This window comes from Rhinoraja longicauda, chromosome 19 (assembly GCF_053455715.1).
Source record: "Rhinoraja longicauda isolate Sanriku21f chromosome 19, sRhiLon1.1, whole genome shotgun sequence".
Taxonomy (NCBI): Eukaryota; Metazoa; Chordata; class Chondrichthyes; order Rajiformes; family Arhynchobatidae; genus Rhinoraja; species Rhinoraja longicauda.
Window position 1 is genome coordinate 35,098,998 of NC_135971.1, and position 18,763 is coordinate 35,117,760.

The 18,763-nt window shown below is 43.3% G+C and overlaps 1 protein-coding gene across 2 annotated transcripts in view; it reads left to right on the forward strand.

Moving 5' to 3' along the window:
- LOC144603221 (class I histocompatibility antigen, F10 alpha chain-like) overlaps positions 1-17,321 on the forward strand; it is a 30,878-nt gene extending 13,557 nt beyond the window's left edge. For both annotated transcript variants that reach the window (XM_078416420.1, XM_078416419.1), the window contains exons 3-6: positions 1,176-1,451; positions 4,273-4,539; positions 8,034-8,141; positions 14,167-17,321. In XM_078416420.1, coding sequence (XP_078272546.1) covers positions 1,176-1,451; positions 4,273-4,539; positions 8,034-8,141; positions 14,167-14,207 — 692 coding nt within the window. In that variant the 3' untranslated portion in view covers positions 14,208-17,321. The remainder of the gene's footprint in view (positions 1-1,175; positions 1,452-4,272; positions 4,540-8,033; positions 8,142-14,166) is intronic.
- Positions 17,322-18,763: the final 1,442 nt, after the last annotated feature.

Consider the following 18,763-nt stretch of genomic DNA (forward strand, 5'->3'; position numbering starts at 1 on the left):
AGTATAACAAATCATGACTTGCAAACGGTAATGCCAACATTAGGACCCCCAGCAGCAGCTGGCCCACTCCAACACCTACAGCTTGTCTGTGTTTCTCTTTCAAAATCCTAGGGTTATATTGACGTTTTTTAGTTTAGTTTAGAGATGAATCCGCGCTGACCAGCGATCTTCGGTTTCCTCCCATACTCCAAAGACATACAGTGACTCCTATGATTTATGTATGAGTTATTTAATCACCAGTTCCAGTGAGGACGAAGGTGGAGGATGGCAAAGGAAGGGAAGCTTGCATAACCAAAACGGTTGTAACTTTAGTCAAAAAGAAAAAAAGTGCATGCAAGGTTCAGGAGGATGAAATCAGACAGGAGCTTTGAGGAATGTAAAGAAAGGAGGGAATAACTCAAGTGGGTGAGTAGAAGGTGGCTCAGTGGGCCAGCGGTAGAGTTGCAGCCTTACAGTGCATGCAGCACCGGAGACCTGGCTTCGATCCTGACTACGGGTGCTGCCTGTACGGAGTTTGTACGTTCTCCCCGTGACCGTGGGGGGTTTCTCCGAGATCTTCGGTTTCCTCCCACACTCCAAAGACCTACAGGTATGTAGGTAAATTGGCTTGGTATAAATGTAAATGGTCCCTAGTGTTGGCTGAAGGGCATGTTTTTGCGCTGTATCTCTAAAGCTTAAAACTACAGGGGCCAATAGAGACCACCAAGTGGCTTTGGCGAGTCGGATTGCAGTAAGTCCCACATCTTTTTCTATCTATATTTAAAACACGAGGGAGAAGGTGGGATTGCTCAAGGATATAGAATGGATTATGTGCTTGGAGTTTGTGGATGTAGGCGAGGTACAAAACAAATACTTTGCATTTGGTTTCACCAAGAAAGACATGGAGAATAGAGAGATCAGTGTGGAGAATACTAACATGCAGGGGCACTATGAAGTTAAGCAAGAGGAGGTGTTGGGGTAACTTGAAGAGCATTAAGGTGGATAAATCCCCAGTATAGAGGAGTGTAGCGGAAGGACAAATCTTCAGGCTGTAGTTCAGTGACCAGTAGAGTTCTGCAGGGATCTGTGCTGTGACCTTTGTTACTTGCGACATATATAAATTACTTGCACCCAGGTGCTCAGAAATTACCCCAGTCATAACAATTAATCAAATCATTATTTTGTTTTTCTTTCAGATTATCACTATGTTCAAGGGCAGTTTGGTTGTGAGGTGAACGATCACAGTCCCAATGTAGGGATATTGAAGTTGGCTTATGACGGAAGATATGCATTTAGTTTTGATAAGGACAAACTAAAGTGGACGGTGCATGATCCAGTGGCTGAGTCCTTCAAAAAGAAATGGGACAAGAATGAAAAGATGAACCGTTATTTCAAGAGCTTGTTAGAAAATGACTGTGTGGATTTATGGAAAACATACTACGCAATTGGAAAAACATACCTGACCAGAAAAGGTGAGTTCGCAACAAAGAGTGTTGTTTTGTGATTTTAGGCAATGAGCAATATTTCACTCTGAGGCAATGAGTAATATTATCTCTGACCCAATAATGACAGAGGGAAAGGTCGTTTGGCCCATTGAGTCGAAGCTAGTTTTCAATGCAATGTCACCAAACTGTTCCACAGCTCTCTCACAACTTGCGCTCAGCTCCCTCTGATTCTCCTTTCAATCAGCTGCAGTGTGGATAATTTGAAATGTCCAACTAACTCACTGGCATGTCTTTGGTATGTGGGACAAAACTGGAGCACACGGTGGAAGCCAACTGAGTCATCAGGTCATTAGTGATAGGAGCAGAATTAGAACATTCGGCCCATCAAGTCTACTCTGTCATTCATTCATAGCTGATCTATCTCTCGCTCCTAACCCCAGCCTCCAGCCTTCTCCCCATAACCCCTGACACACATACTAATCAAGAGTCTATCTATCTATGCCTTAAAAATATGCATTGATGGCCTCCACGGCCTTCTGTGGCAAATAATTCCAAGATTCACCACCCTCTGACAAAATACATTCCTCCTCATTTCCTTCCTAAATGAATGTCTTTTAATATTGAGACTATGACCTCTAGTTGTAGACTCTCCCACCAGTGGACACATCCTCTCCACATCCATTCTATCCATGTCTTTCACTATTTGGTATGTTTCAATGAGGTTCTCCCTTATTCTTCTAAACTCCAACGAATGCAGGCCCAGTGCCATCAAACGCTCATCATATGTTAACCCGTTTATTTCTGGGATCATTCTTGTAAATCTCCTCTGGACCCTCTCCAGAGCCAACACATCCTTCCTCAGATACGGTGCCCGAAATTGCTCGCAATACTCCAAGTGCGGCCTGACCAGTGCCTTACAGAGCCTCAGCGTTACACCCCTGTTTGACAGGGAGAAAGTGTGATTGATGTCTTTCATATTACTTAACCATGGCTTTTCTTGACCATAGTTGACAGCCCCTAATCGGTTTTATATCACACATGTCTATAGAGCACAGTGTTCAGCTTCAGAGGGCAAAATGTAAACGAGATGTGCAGATCAAGTTTTTTTTGCACAGAGAGACCTAGAATGCACGACCAGGAGTGGTGGTAGAAGCGGACATGATAATGGTGCTGAAGAAGGTTTTGGACAGGCTGATGGAGATGCAGGAAATACAAGGATATGGATCACATGCAGGCAGTGGAGATTAGTTTGGGTGTATTTTAGTGATAGAGTATGGAAACAGGACCTTTGGGCCACTGAGTCCGCAACGACCAGCAATCGCCTGTTCATTAGTTCTGTCCCACAAGCTAGAGACAATTTACAGAAGCCAGTTTCTCCTCAGTTATCAAGTTCCCAAGTAAGCCATTTGGTCCTCAAACCTGCCCACCATTCAATATGACCCTGGCTGATGTTCCTCAGGCCTCTACTCCTGTTCAGTGCCATTTCCTCATTGCTCTCAATACCCCGATCTATCACTACCGCCACATTAAATACTTCCAATGATCCTGCTTTCACAAATCTCTAAGGTAGAGATTGCCAGAGGATGACCACTCTCTGCAAAAAGAGATTTCTAAACAAGTGACTGCTCCCTTTTTATCTCGTAACTTGTGTCTCCTATTGAAGACGAGTGAAAATACTGCCAATTTTAAGCATGTCCACTCCCCAATTGGCCTTTATTTTGTAACTTGTCAATTATTTATCATTGTCAATTTTAGTGAAAACATTTGCTGTTGGTATTGGTTTATTATTGTCACGTGAACTGAGATAAAGTCTAAAGTTTGTCTGTGTTATCCAGACAGATCATACTACACGTAACAACAATCAAGCCATCCACAAATAGAGCAGTGCAAAGAGAAAAATATTCAGAGTGCAGAATATACAGTTACAATATATTGTAGTCTCACCAACTTCTACAGATGCAACATAGAAAGCATTTTATCAGGATGCATTACAGCTTGGTTTGGAAACAGCTCCATCCAAGAAATTGCAGCGAATTGTGGACGCAGCCCAGATTATCACACAAACCAACTTCCCTTCTATTGACTCCATTTATACAGTACCTTATGCTGCCTCAACAAGGCCAGCAGCATAATCAAGGACAAGTCACACCCTGGCCACTCCCTCTTATCTCCTCTCCCATCAGGCAAATGTATAGAAGTGTGAAACGCACATCACCAGATTCAAGGACAGTTTCTTTCCAGCTGTTATCGGGCAACTGAATCATCCTACCATAACCAGAGAGCAGTGCTGAACCACTATCTACTTTAGTGATGGCCCTCGGACTATCCATGATCTGACTATGCTGGCTTTACCTTGCAATAAATGTTATTCCCTTATGCAGCGGTAGACTGTAAATGGATCGATTGTAATCATATTGTCTCTCTGCTGACTGGTTAGCGTGCAACAGAAGCTTTGCACTCTACCTCGGTACATGTGACAATCAACTAAACTGAACTAATAGCATTACAGTTACAGAGAAAGTGCAGATCAAAAATTGTGCATGGTTCACAAATGTTAGTTGGTAGATCAGGACAACACCTTATCTTACATGAGAATAATTCAGTAGTCCGATAACAGTGGGGAAGATCCTGTTCTTGAATCGAATGGTACGTGCTTTCAAACTTTCTTGTGTACTGTCTTAACAGTACCATCTCTTTGCAACCTCGTGGTTGGGTAATGGTGATGATAGAGGCAAAATGGGGCGGATGTAGACAGTCGCTTGGTGGTTGCAGTGGGCTGAAGAATATTTTGTGGTGGGTGACTGCAAGTTTTACTGAAGGTGAAAATAACCAACTTACTGTCTTGTAGTTTCCCCTGAGGTCTCTCTCGCTGCCCGCCCTGATGATCATTCAGTCCTGTACTGCACTGTGTTTGGATTTTACCCACCGGCCATCAATGTGAGCTGGTTGCAGAATGGTCAACATATCTCTGAGACCAAATCTTCTGGGGTCGTACCCAACAGCAATGGAACATATCATCTAAGGTCTGCCCTTGAGTATGATCCATATGATGGGAAACAGTATTCCTGTCATGTCGATCACAGCAGCCTGCCCGGTGGGAAGACCATCATCTGGGGTAAGGACGTTAAAAATTATTTCATAGATAGAAGAAGCTGAAGTGTTAATGAAACAGTTTATCATTATCTTCTGTCTTTTCCATTTTAATAATTGTGACTGAATCCCATATTCCAAGATGCTTAAACTTTCTTTGTGTAGTGGTGTTGCCCGAAGCCATCATGTAATCAGCATCCACTCTCCACAATGAGCAGAAGACTTTCTCAACGGAAAATATATCAAAAGTAAATAAATAGCTAATATACAAGGAAGGAGCATTTAAGATTCTCAGTGGTGGAACTGAAATCAATGAAAAGTGTGTTTTAATAAAAAATGAATAACAGCAAGGCACTGAGGGAGTACATGCCCCAATCCGAATCAATGGTGCGAAGTGGAAATGATTGAGAGCTTCGGGTTCCATGGCATGAATCTATCCAATATTCTGTCATAAACTGACCACATCACCAAGGAGGCTCACTGACACCTCTACTTCCTCAGGAGACTGAGGATATTCATTATGTCTCCGGTGACTCTTGCAAACATCTATAGATGCTGCTGGAGAAAGCATGTTGTTTGGTTGCATCACAACTTGATTTGGGAACTGCTCTGCCCAAGACTGCAAGAAAATACAAAGAGTTAAACATCATCAAACAGACCAGACTTCCCACTATTGACTCAATATACACCAGGTTGCCTTGGAAAACGAGACTTATCCCACCCTGGCCATTCCTCCTCCTTCCTGCTCCCATCAGGCTCTAGGTACAGAAAGTTGAAAATGTGCACTACCCGACTCAGGAACGCCCCCTTTCCATCTGTAATCAGGCTTTGGAAGTGGCCTTGCATAATATTGGTGTAATGTACGATGCACCTCAACCTCATTGTGCACATTGAACATGAACTCTGGAACTGATGCGTTACAATGATGAGAACTCTATTCTGTACTCTGCATCTTCCTCGTTGCTCCATCTATTGTATTTGAGTTTATTTATGTATAGTATTATCTGATCCATTTGGATAGCATGCAAAAGAAACCTTTGCACTGTATCTTGAACTCTGGCAATAATAAAAGTAAACCTAATGAAGTAAGTTCTGTGATGCAAGTTACAGCTTCTGTAAAGAAAAATATTACCATCTCACTTGACCTAACCAGTATCGTCAAATGCCCGTACATCAAAATCTACCGATCACACCTGCCCACCAGATAGGTCTGCCTGACCAGCAGCGATCGTACTAGTTTGATTCCAGCTATGCTGCACTGACCGACACAAATGCTCACTTTTGAAAACGTTTCCTCCCTCGAACAATGCACAACTAAGGAATTTGATGTTTCACTCTAAAGACGGTTGACATACTCCAGAACTTAATTTCGAACCTGTCTATGTATCATCAGCAATCTAGGCCACAGTGCCAGCACGCCCTTCATCTGCTCTGAATACCAACTCTAAGTAGTTGACTTTCATGCACTGGTTGCAGTTTCTCAACCTGAACGCTCCTTTAAGACAACTCTCTACTTGCTCTAAATTGTTTTGCCATTCATGCTAATTATTACCCCCAATGTCATAAGCCATGTGCCTTTACATCACATGATCAGATACCTGATGGAAATCCAGATATATTGTATTTCTTTTGTTTCTCAGCCCTGTTGTGCTACCTATTCTGCTGAGTATTTCCAGCATTTTGCCTTTGACTTTTAGGCTTTTCACACCTGCAAACTACTGCTGCTCGATTATACATTATCTATGGGTTCCTCTTTATCCACTCTGTTGCATTTTCAAGGAATTCTAATCAATTTCTCAAACAACGTTTTGAAGAAGGGTCCCAAACCGAAATGTCGCCTGTCCATGTGTAAGAAGGAACTGCAGATGCTGGTTTACAGCGAAGATGGACACAAAATGCTGGAATAACTCAGCTGGTCAGGCAGCTTCTCTGGAGAAAAGGAATAGGTGATGTTTCGGGTCACGATCCTTCTGACTGAGTCGATGTCCGCCAGAGATGCTGCCTGTCCCGTTGAGTTACTCCAGAATTTTGTATCTATCATGTACATTCTTTCCACTGACTGGTTAGCACGTAACAAAACCTTTTCACTGCGCCTCAGTTATAGAGTCATAGAGTCATAGAGTCCTACAGCACAGAAAGAGGCCCTTCGGCCCATCGTGTCCGCGCCGCCCGTTACCAAACACAGTCTAATTTTAATCCCATTTTCCCGCATTTGGACCGTTGCCCTGAATGTTGTAACATTTCAAGTGCCCATCCAAATGCCTCTTAAACGTTGTGAGTGTTCCCGCCTCCACCACCACCCCAGGCAGTGAGTTCCAGACTCCAACCACCCTCTGGGTGAAAAAGTTATTTCTCACATCCTCCCGAAACCTCCCTCCCCTTACCCTGTATCTATGTCCCCTCGTTGTTGAACCTTCCACCAGTGGAAGAAGTTCCCCGCCATCTACCTTATCCATGCCCCTCATGATCTTGTACACCTCGATCATGTCCCCTCTCAGCCTTCTCTGCTCCAGGGAAAACAACCCCAGTCTGCTCAGTCTCTCCTCATAGCCGAGGCCCTTCATCCCTGGCAGCATCCTGGTGAATCTCCTCTGCACCCTCTCCAAAGCTATCACATCCTTTCTATAATGTGGTGACCAGAACTGTACACAATACTCCAGCTGTGGCCTCACCAGTGTTCTGTACAATTCCATCATTACCCCCCTACTTTTATATTCGATGCCCCGGCTAATGAAGGCCAGTAACCCATATGCCTTTTTAACCACCCTATCCACCTGTCCTGCTGCCTTCAAGGACTTGTGTACCTGTACTCCAAGGTCCCTCTGTACCCCTGTCTTCCCTAGGGTCCTTCCATTCATGGTGTACTCCCTCTCCAAGTTATTTCTGCCAAAGTGCATCACCTCGCACTTTTCAGGATTAAATTCCATCTGCCACTGCTCCGCCCATCTGACCATCTCATCTATATCTTCCTACAGCTTGCAGATCCCTTCTTCGCTATTCATGTGACAATATACTAAACTAAACTAAAGCTTTTGTGAAAATCAGTATCTGCAATTCCTTCTTTCTTCAATTTTCCTGTTAATACCCTGTTAATGCACTTTATTGTTTTGCTATTAATTAAATGTTCTGCCATTACTTAAAAGAATCCAGCATTTTCCCCAAAAGAAGTGTTAGATTATATAGGGTTAAAGCATTCTGCTTTCAATTCACCTTCTTTCTTGAATTAAGTTGTGGCTATGAAGGTGCCATAGGTCACAGAGTTGTACGGAACAGATGTTGGCCCTTTGCCATGGTGTGGAACTGCATGATTCAAAACAACATATCATCTTATATACCTTGAAAATCTCCATAGATAGACACAAAATGCTGGAGCAACTCAGCGAGTCAGGTAGCATCTCTGGAGAAAAGGAATAGGTGGCATTTTTGGTCGAGACCCTCTTCATCCTGAAGTCTTCCGACAGTGCCAATCTACACAGCTTAACACTTGATTTGTAAAATTATGCGTTTCTTATTTTTCAGAAGGAAATGGGAGGAAAGACAGGCACATAGGCCTTATTGCTGTGTGTGTGCTGATATCGCTGGCTATTGTCTTGGCAGTAATTGTTTGGTGGAGAAAAAAGAGGAAAGGTAAGATGGGAAAATAGTGATGCACTGTTGCTAGTAAAGGTGTTAGACTTGAAGACATTATCGACCTCAAGTATGATAAGGCAGCAGTGACACCTGAAATAGCTTGACAGTCACGACTGTCAACACACCTTTGTGCTGAGGTTAAATGTTTCTAATAATCAGATGTCTGAAAATTGTTCATGTGAATTCAGAGTTTAAAAAATAGTTAAACGTAATAGATTCACTGCACCAAATCCTAGAAATATCATTGAATCATTGAAAACTACAGCATGAAAGCAGTCTTTTCTGCCCAGAGAGTCCATGCCAACCTGTTCTCGTGAATTCTATATCATTGCACCTTCTCATCCAGTCACCCACTCACTAATGGCAATTTACGGTGGCCAATTAAACTACAAACTGACGAATCTTTGGGATGTGTGAGGAAACCGGAGCTCCTGGAGGAATCCAATGTGGTCACACGGAGAACGTGCAAACTCCACATGGATGTCACTCAAATTGAACCCGAGTCGCTGTGAGGCAGCAGCTGTACTAGCTGTGACAATGTGCTGCTCTGTTGGGGGCTCGCACTGTTCATAATCCAAGTCAGCTACTAGGCAGATTGGTTGCAGTTTAACATTTCCTAGTTTAGTTTACTTTAATTTAGAGATTCAGCGCGGAAGCAGGCTCTTCAGCCCACCGAGTCCACGCTGACCAGCGATCCCCGCATATTAACACTATCCTATAAACACATAACAAGCCAATTAACCTACATACCTGTAAGTCTTTGGAGTGTGGGAGGAAACCTTAGATCTCAGAGAAAACCCACGCGGTCACGGGGAGTACGTACAAACTCTGTACAGACAGCACCCATAGTCGGGATCGGACCCGGGTCTCCGGCGCTGCAAGCGCTGTAAGGCAGCAACTCTACCGCTGCGCCACAGTGGCCGCCACCCTGGCCACAGTTGCTGGAAGACTCAATATGAAGTGGGAATGTGAGTAATGGTGGGAGAAATGGTTCAAGGTGGAAAGCCGAATGAATGAGCAACAACATGACGTGTACTATAGTGTGAAACAGGGCAGCACAGAGCCATAGACCTGAATTCAATATCGACATCGGCTGTTGATTCTGTAGAGTTTGCATGTTGTTCCTGTGACCAAGTGGGTTTCCCCAGGTGCTATGGTTTCCTCCCACATCCCCAAAAGTGGTTTGGTAAGTTAGTTTCCCCCGAGATTGTGCATGATACAATGTGGGGAGAGCTGATGAGAATGTGGGACAAATGTAGGATTTATGTACAAGAATGGTTGGTGTAAACTCAGAGGGCCAAAGGCCATGTTTGTATGCTGCATATTTCCATGACTCTCAATGATGAAGATGAAGATGAATATTTTTGAATTATAAGATTGGGAAAGACTGAGGGACAGTGCCAGAGTAACTCAGCAGGTCAGGCAACATCCCTAGAGACCATGGAACGGTCATTCTGGTTCGAGACTCTTCAGGCAAATTAACATGATTATTCCTCCGCTTAAGTCTGATAGAAGAGTATGGATGCACCTCAACCACTGACTTGCTCAACAAGTGCCTCAATGAGTGGAATTAAAGTACGTTTGGAGTAACATGCACCAGTCCTTAAAATCTTTCATTTCCCAAATCCCAAGAGAGCTGGATGATCAGGCTTTTAGTGTGAATTCAAAGTCATCTATATCACGGGTTTCTTGCCTGTGATCACGTTGTTGTAAGAGATATTTTAGCGATGAATTGCAGTTCACCTTTCCCCTGTCTAAAGGAGTTATTGTATTGAATATTGCATCATAACAAGTGGAAGGGAAAGTCAATGTAGGATTTAGAGTTTGAATGTAGGGCAGCATGGTGGTGCAGCTGGTAGAACTGCTGCCTCGCAACCCCAGAGACCCAGGTTCAATCTGGACCTCGGGTACTCTCTGCGTGGAGTTTGCACGTTCTCCCGGTGAGCATTTGTCTTCCTCAGGGTGCTCGGTTTCCTCCCATATCCCAAAGACGAGTGTGTTTGTAGGTAATTAGCCTCTGTAAATCACCCTGAGAGTGTAGGGAGTGGATGTGAAATCTATTATGAATGGGTGATTGGTGGTTAGTATGGATTTGGTGGCACAAAGGGCCTGTTTACAAACTGTATCTCTGAAGTAAACTAAATTGGAAGTCAGAAGGTGTTGGCTGATGTATCTTTACACCAGCTGCAAATGTCATGAATTGAGAATTGATTGCAAATGTTATAGAATATTATGAACAAAACTGGATGATCAAAATGACAAGAAGGATGAAGAGCAGAGTGTCCATTGAAATAACAGAAATGCTGCTTTCTCTAGCACTTGGCCTTGGCTGTGTAATATTTCCTCCTCAAAATGCAATGTTCCCAGGAACTGCTTGTCTGTGCCTCCAGTCAGCAAGTATATTTCCTCAAACACAGGTTCTGCTTTCATGGTATCAAGATGTCTAACAGTTCCAGCACCCAGATCAGAACCAAGCCATTTCCCACCTTGCCAAAGCTATGAAAGCATCAACAATTTAGTCATTGAACATCAACGCCATGCACATTTGACGTGAGGCAATGGTTTTAGCTTATTATCACTGTAAACGAGTCGTGGTCATGGGTTTGCCATTGTGGTCACTATTAGTGAGGGTGATTAACTAATATTTAGCAGTGAAACAGAAAGGAATTGGCTTTTCAAGCCCACGGCGCCATAGAGTCATATGGCATGGAAACAGGCCCGTTGCCTCAACTTGGCCATGCCAACAAGGAGTCCATGTTTAACTAGACCTCTTTGCCTGCAATTGACCCATATCTCCCTGAACCTTTCCTATCTATGTACCTGTCCAAGTGTGTTTTAAATGGTTTTTTTTAGTATCATCCTCAACTACTTCCCTATGAATGTTGCTCCATATTTCCACTTCCCTAGTAATTCTTTTCCCTCTCAACTTAAACTTAAGTCCTCTGGTTCTTGATTACACAAGGCTGGTTAAAAGATTCTATGCATTCAATCTGTCTATGCCCCTTGATTTTATAGACCTCTCTAAGATCACCCCTCAGCCTCTTGCCTGCTAACGAATAAAGTACTATCATAGACAATAGACAATAGACAATAGGTGCAGGAGTAGGCCATTCAGCCCTTCGAGCCAGCACCGCCATTCAATGCGATCATGGCTGATCACTCTCAATCAGTACCCCGTTCCTGCCTTCTCCCCATACCCCCTCACTCCGCTATCCTTAAGAGCTCTATCCAGCTCTCTCTTGAAAGCATCCAATGAACTGGCCTCCACTGCCTTCTGAGGCAGAGAATTCCACACCTTCACCACTCTCTGACTGAAAAAGTTCTTCCTCATCTCCGTTCTAAATGGCCTACCCCTTACTCTTAAACGGTGGCCCCTTGTTCTGGACTCCCCCAACACTGGGAACATGTTTCCTGCCTCTAATGTGTCCAATCCCCTAATTATCTTATATGTTTCAATAAGATCCCCCCTCATCCTTCTAAATACCAGTGTATACAAGCCTAATTGCTCCAGCCTTTCAACATACGACAGTCCCGCCATTCCGGGAATTAACCTAGTGAACCTACGCTGCACGCCCTCAATAGCAAAAATATCCTTCCTCAAATTTGGAGACCAAAACTGCACACAGTACTCCAGGTGCGGTCTCACCAGGGCCCGGTACAACTGTAGAAGGACCTCTTTGCTCCTATACTCAACTCCTCTTGTTATGAAGGCCAACATTCCATTGGCTTTCTTCACTATCTGCTGTACCTGCATGCTTCCTTTCAGTGACTGATGCACTAGGACACCCAGATCTCGTTGAACATCCCCTCTTCCTAACTTGACACCATTCAGATAATAATCTGCCTTTCTATTCTTACTTCCAAAGTGAATAACCTCACACTTATCTACATTAAACTGCATCTGCCATGTATCCGCCCACTCACACAACCTGTCCAAGTCACCCTGCAGCCTTATTGCATCTTCCTCACAATTCACACTACCCCCCAGCTTAGTATCATCTGCAAATTTGCTAATGGTACTTTTAATCCCTTCATCTAAGTCATTAATGTATATCGTAAATAGCTGGGGTCCCAGCACCGAACCTTGCGGTACCCCACTGGTCACTGCCTGCCATTCCGAAAGGGACCCATTTATCCCCACTCTTTGCTTTCTGTCTGTCAACCAATTTTCTATCCATGTCAGTACCCTACCCCATTACCATGTGCTCTAATTTTGCCCACTAATCTCCGATGTGGGACCTTGTCGAAGGCTTTCTGAAAGTCGAGGTACACCACATCCACTGACTCTCCCCTGTCAATTTTCCTAGTTACATCCTCAAAAAATTCCAGTAGATTTGTCAAGCATGATTTCCCCTTCGTAAATCCAGGCTGACTCGGAATGATCCTGTTACTGCTATCCAAATGCTCAGCAATTTCGTCTTTTATATTTGACTCCAGCATCTTCCCCACCACTGATGTCAGACTAACTGGTCTATAATTACCCGTTTTCTCTCTCCCTCCTTTCTTAAAAAGTGGGATAATATTTGCTATCCTCCAATCCACAGGAACTTATCCTGAATCTATAGAACATTGAAAAATGATCTCCAATGCCTCCACTATTTCTAGAGCCACCTCTTTAAGTAACCTGGGATGCAGACCACCAGGTCCTGGGGATTTAATCAGCCTTCAGTCCCATCCTCTCCCTGAATCTCAGGCCCTGTTAATGACCCCTATAGTGGGATGACCAAAACTTACAACAATTCTCCAAACGCTGCCCAACCAACGTCTTGCACCACAGGAGCAGATCATCCCAAAGTTTTTATTCAGTACCTATATTATTCAGACGGCCAGAGAAGGTTGTGCTGTGAGGGGAAAATTACATGTCATTGATGTTCATGATTATTCTGTTCTTTGTGCCTGGCCATTTTAACTTTGTCCCATTTTACTTTGTTTATGATATTGTACAAGATTTGCAATCACACCTCCTTATTGGCTAAAGTTATCCCAATTAACTAAATGCCTAATATGGCATTTAACTTATTGCACATATTCAGTGCAGGGTAGAAGCTGCAGCTTTTCACAAAGGGCAAGTTTATTTTACATACTATGTGGTTGGTGCCTGGAATGCACTGCCAGGGATGGTGGAGTTTGGGGTGCACCTTCGTGGGTGCATGGAGATGCAGGGGCTGGAGGGACATGAATCACTTGCATGCCGTTGCTGCCTAACTGGTGCCTGTCCGACTGATCTGGAGGAATTTCAATGGGACCTGGTGGTCAAAGTGGCTGGGAGTACTTCCTGGGACCCAATGTGTTGAATTCTCAGAATTTTATGATGCATGGGAATGCCCCTGAAATAGGGGAACAGGCCCTACGGCCAACAATGTTTGTGCTGAACATGATGCAAATTAAGGCAGAGTGGTGCAGCTGATAGAGCTGCTGCCTCACAGCGTCAGAGACATGGGTTCATTCCTAACCTCGGTTGTTGGCTGTGTGAAGTTTGCATGTTTTCCCTGTGACCACATGGGTTTCCACTGTGCTCCAGTTTCCACACACATACCAAAGATGCCAGGGTTTATGAGTTAATAGGCCTCTGTAATTTGACCCTAGTGTGGGTGTGAAAGTTGGATAACATAGAACTTGCATGAACTAAACTGATTGAAGGAATATTATGTTTCTTGTTTAGTTTAGTTTAGAGACATAACGCTGAAACAGACACTGAGTCCGCACCAACCAACGATCACCCACACATGCTAGGGACACAAGCCAATGAACCAACAAACCTACACATCTGTTTTTGGAATGTGGGAGGAAACTGGAGCACCCGGAGAAAACCTATGCAGTCACGGAGAAGATACAAACTGCACAGACAGCACCCGTAGTGAGGATCAACCCTGGGTGTCTGGCGCTGTGACATTATGTCTTGTAGGAAAATGTTATGTGGGATGAATCAACAGTTGAAGTGAATAAACAAATTGCATCTTTCTGAGTTCTGTTCTCTGCTATGCCATTTCTCAGTTGTCTAATATTTAATTTCCCTCCTCAGATTATCAAACTATTCAACCAAACCAGAACAGGCGCTGCTAACCAATTGCTGAATAGAAGATTTCATGGATGTGATTGAAATGCAGGAACTGAAATATATGGAAAGAGTTAAATTACATTTACTAAACATGACAGAATTTCTTAATGGACTGTCCTGCATTTGTACAAATTAGTGCTACGCAATAATTGATGCTGATCACAGCTGATCTGCCTTAAGCCTCAACTCCTTTACTGTGCTTATTCCACATAGGGTACAATTCCCTGTTCTTTTCGATATATCCGATTTCTCTTGAAATACCTCAAATGTTCTAACCTCCTTTGTGTCAAAATGCTGCTGCTCTGCAAAATGGATGACCAGTCTATGCTACTTTCTCCAATGTAGAAGAGGCCACATTGTGTACACTGAATGCAGTGGACAAGGTTGGACGAGGTGCAGCTGAACATCTGTTTCACATGGGATTGTCTTGTCCCTTTATTTCCCTTTTCCACCATGCATTATCCATCAATGCACCACCCCATCGTACCTCTTTAATACCTTCATAAGGTTAACTCTGATTCGTGTCAACTCCAAGGAACACAGAACCAATGACTTCAGCCATTCATGGTAAGGCAACACTTGCTTATTCCAGGATGTTCGTCTGGGTGATATCCAATATCAATATATCCTTTCTTAAATCTGGGGACCAAAGTGTACACAGTGCTCCCTATAAGTCCTTAGCCACCTCATGTACCATAATTTCAATAGTAACCTACTTTTGAATGTCAATATGCTATTTGCCTTCTGTGGTGTGCTGCCTCTACCGGCTGCTGTTTCCTTTCGCACTTTAAGCACTTGAATCTCTTGTCCTGCACTCATTTGCAATCTCACTCCATTTAGATAATAGCTCCCTTTTGAATTGCTCTTACCAAAGTGTGTGAGCACATATTTTCCATTATTAAACTCCATTTGCCAGGTTTATGTTCACCTAACAAAGAGTCATAGGGCCACATAACATTGAAACAGGTACTTCAGCCTAATGCTCCAAGCTGAACAAAATGCTGCATCAATGTTAGTCACATTTGCCAGCATTTGGCCCACAGATCTCTCAACATGTTCTATCCATGTACGTGTCCAAGTGTCTTTTCAATGTTGTTATTCTACCTTCTCAAGCAGCTCATTCCATACACCCATTAACCACTGAGTGGTGAAAGTTGCCCCTCAGGTTCCTACTGAATCTTCCTCCTCACCTTAAACCTGTCTTTGCTGGTTCTTCGCCCTGGGTAAAGGAAACTGTGCATTCCCATGATCAATTGCCCTCGTGATTTTAGATGGCTCTATAAGATCACCAATTAAAAAGTTTCAATTATAGATAGAGTGAGACTTGGTGCATATTTCCAACAAGAATTATGGACTAAAAAAGGCCAGTAGAAGTAGTTAGTTAGTTAGTTTAGTTTATTTGTCATTCCACTCCTTACAGATCATGTAACGAATGGGACGAAACAGAGTGCCTCCGGGGGCCATCGTGCAATACAAATGCAAAACATATAGACAGGATGACAGTGCAGTACAATACAAAACAGTACAATACAGTTAGACACTGCAATACAATACATATAGACAGGACATTGAAGCATGTAAACAGTAAAAGGTAAAGCATTGTAAAGCAACTTGGTCAAACAGCATCTGTGGAGGCAAATGGAATATACCAACATTTCAGGTCAAGGCGCTGCATTAGAATTGAAAGAGAGGATGGCAAGATTCTAACAGTTTGAAGGAGGAATGGGGCAGAACCTGGTAAGTGACAGGTTAAATCGGGTGGGAAAGGGATGATGGGCAGTTGGAGCAAGGTTGGTGTCGGGGTGGTTGTGGGAGAACAAATGAACACCAGTGGTGTGGATAAGCTGATATATGAAAACTTACTATTCATACCATTGGCTTGTAAGTCCACCCAGGTGGACTATCAGATATTTTGCTTAAGATTTTCAGTGCCCAAGGTTAACAACAGACGGGTCAGCGCGAGAGTGGGAAGGGTGTTAAAATACCATAGAACAGATTTCAGGATGATCTTTGCTTCAAAGGGTATGTGCTCTACAAAATGGTTGACGTTTCAGCTAGTTTTTCCAATGTAGAGAAGACCACAGTTTGAGCACTGAATGCAGCAGAGAAAGTTGGAAGAGGTTCAAATGAACCTCTGTCTCACTTGGAAAGTTTGTTCTCCTGTTGTTCACCACTTCCTCCTCTTCTCCTACCTGTTTCCATCTACCCATTATCTTCTCCCTACCTTGTTCTACTTTTGACCTACCTGGTTGCTATGTATTCCTCCCGGAGTTTGTACGTTCTCCCCGTGACCTGCGTGGGTTTTCTCCGAGATCTTCGGTTTCCTCCCACACTCCAAAGACGTACAGGTTTGTAGGTTAATTGGCTGGGTAAATGTAAAAATTGTCCCTAGTGGTGTAGGATAGTGTTAATGTACGGGGATCGCTGGGCGGCGCGGACATGGTGGGCCGAAAAGGCCTGTTTCCGCGCTGTATATTTATGATATGATATGATATGGTTGCTATGTATTGGCAATCCATCCTCTTCCCTTACATGCCTGATGCAGGTTCTTGACCCTATTTATGACATAAACCATTTGTCCCAATAATTTTGCTTGAGCCATTGAATTTTTTCACCTTTCTGTTTCGAGATGCAGATTCCATCAACTGCAGTCATTATTGGATTGAATAAATGTTGTTTTAACACTCCATTTAGTTTGAGACTCAGCACCAACAAATGTTGTTACAGAATGCTTGGTTATTTGATGATGTCAAAAAGTCTTGATTGTTTGTACATTTCTAACCTCATGCAAATAATTTATCATCCATATGAATATAAAATTATCCACAGTCACTGCTGGTACAGTGATCAAGTTCATTTTACGTGGCTACTTTGCTCTTGAGAATTCACCGGATAATAGTTGCCTGTAGAATATGCTTCATGACCAGACCATTGAGTGTAAGATTTTTGAAAATAGATGGGCATTAAATGCAAGTAAATACATTGGACTGCACCCTGGATTATAATGGCTTCATTTTGCAAAGTAAAGCCAAGATATATATGGTCAATTAATATGCAAGGCACAAAAATAAATTGTGGTTAAGAAAATGTATTGCCTCCATTTATTTGCAACAGCATCAATCACAGTTATCCGTCAAAGTTGATTTTGTATTTTTTAAAGAAAGATTGGAAACAAAATGATCAAAAATGCATTGGCAATCAAAGTAATACAAAGTTGTAGTGGAGACAAGTGTGTAGGAACGGGCTACTCTGCCTATCCTATTAAAACCGGTGCCTACGTTCCACGTGAGTCTCTTCCCACCTTATGCGATCTGCAAAATGGTTGGCAAGTCTATGCTGGATTCTCCAATGTCGAACCTACTGTTCTTTTCTCTTTTGTGTTTGCCCAGCCTCCCTCTAAATGCTATTCATTGATCTGGTGCCTCATTCTCACCAGTCATGGGTGGGAGGGGAGGAGAGGGAGCATTCTCTGTCGAATTCTCTGCTGGGTTTTATTGCATAGATGTGCTGAATTCTGCTCTTCTCCACAAGTGGAAAGGAGCTACTTCTGAAAGTGGTGGAGGGCAGGGGGCGGAAGACTTGCCCAGGGAGATTCGATGTCCAAAGATTTTGTCCAAAGACATTTTTAATATAGGTTAGTACATTTTCAGTGCATTGCTTCTAAACACAGTAGTGTGGCGGCGCCCGGGGGCTAGGCCACTCCCTTGGTCATTCCACTCGGCACTCAGTGGACGGGGGGGGGGGGGGGGGGGGGGGATTAGGTCACTTCCTGTGTCAGTTCCCTTGGGTCAGGTGGTCTGGGGCTATAAAGGGCTTTGGGTGTGTCGACTCACCAGTTTTTAGTGCGGTGTGAGTGTTCGTTGTAGAATAAAGTATTGTTACTACTTACCTGGCGTCTTGCCTGATTTCTGTGGTGACCGCACCCACTACACTAGTATTCATTTTTGCATCTTGAATAAACACATTGAAATAGCAATGTGTTCAGAACCTTATTTCTGATATGTCCTCACTTTGTTAACACATCTGTCTTATCTGCATAAAGGCGTAGGCACCAGGGTTTCTGTTCCCTTTAAGCAGACCCAGTTATCATGTTCTTCTATGCAGAGGAAATGTGGGCAGGATAAATACAAAAATGTTGAAATGTAGAACATAAAAGTGATAGGAATTCAGGAATTTGAGCCACAACTATTATTCAATGTGATCAATTGTGACCCAAATTTTGTACATTGATCCTCTTATTTCTCACAAAGACAGACACAAAATGGTGGAATAACTCAGTGGGTCAGGAAGCATCTCTGGAGAGAAGGAATGGGTGATGTTTCGGGTCGAGACCCTGAAGAAGGGTCTCGACCAGAAAAGTCACCCATTCCTTCTCTCCAGAGATGCTGCTTGACCCGCTGAGTTACTCCACCATTTTGTGTCTACCTTCGATTTAAACCGGCATCTGCCTTTTTGTTCCCTTTTATTTCTCCCCATCATTTCTGATCCTTTGACCATACAAATAACATATAACTCCTTGAATAAATTTAATGATCTGTGTTCAACTGCTTCCAGTGGTATA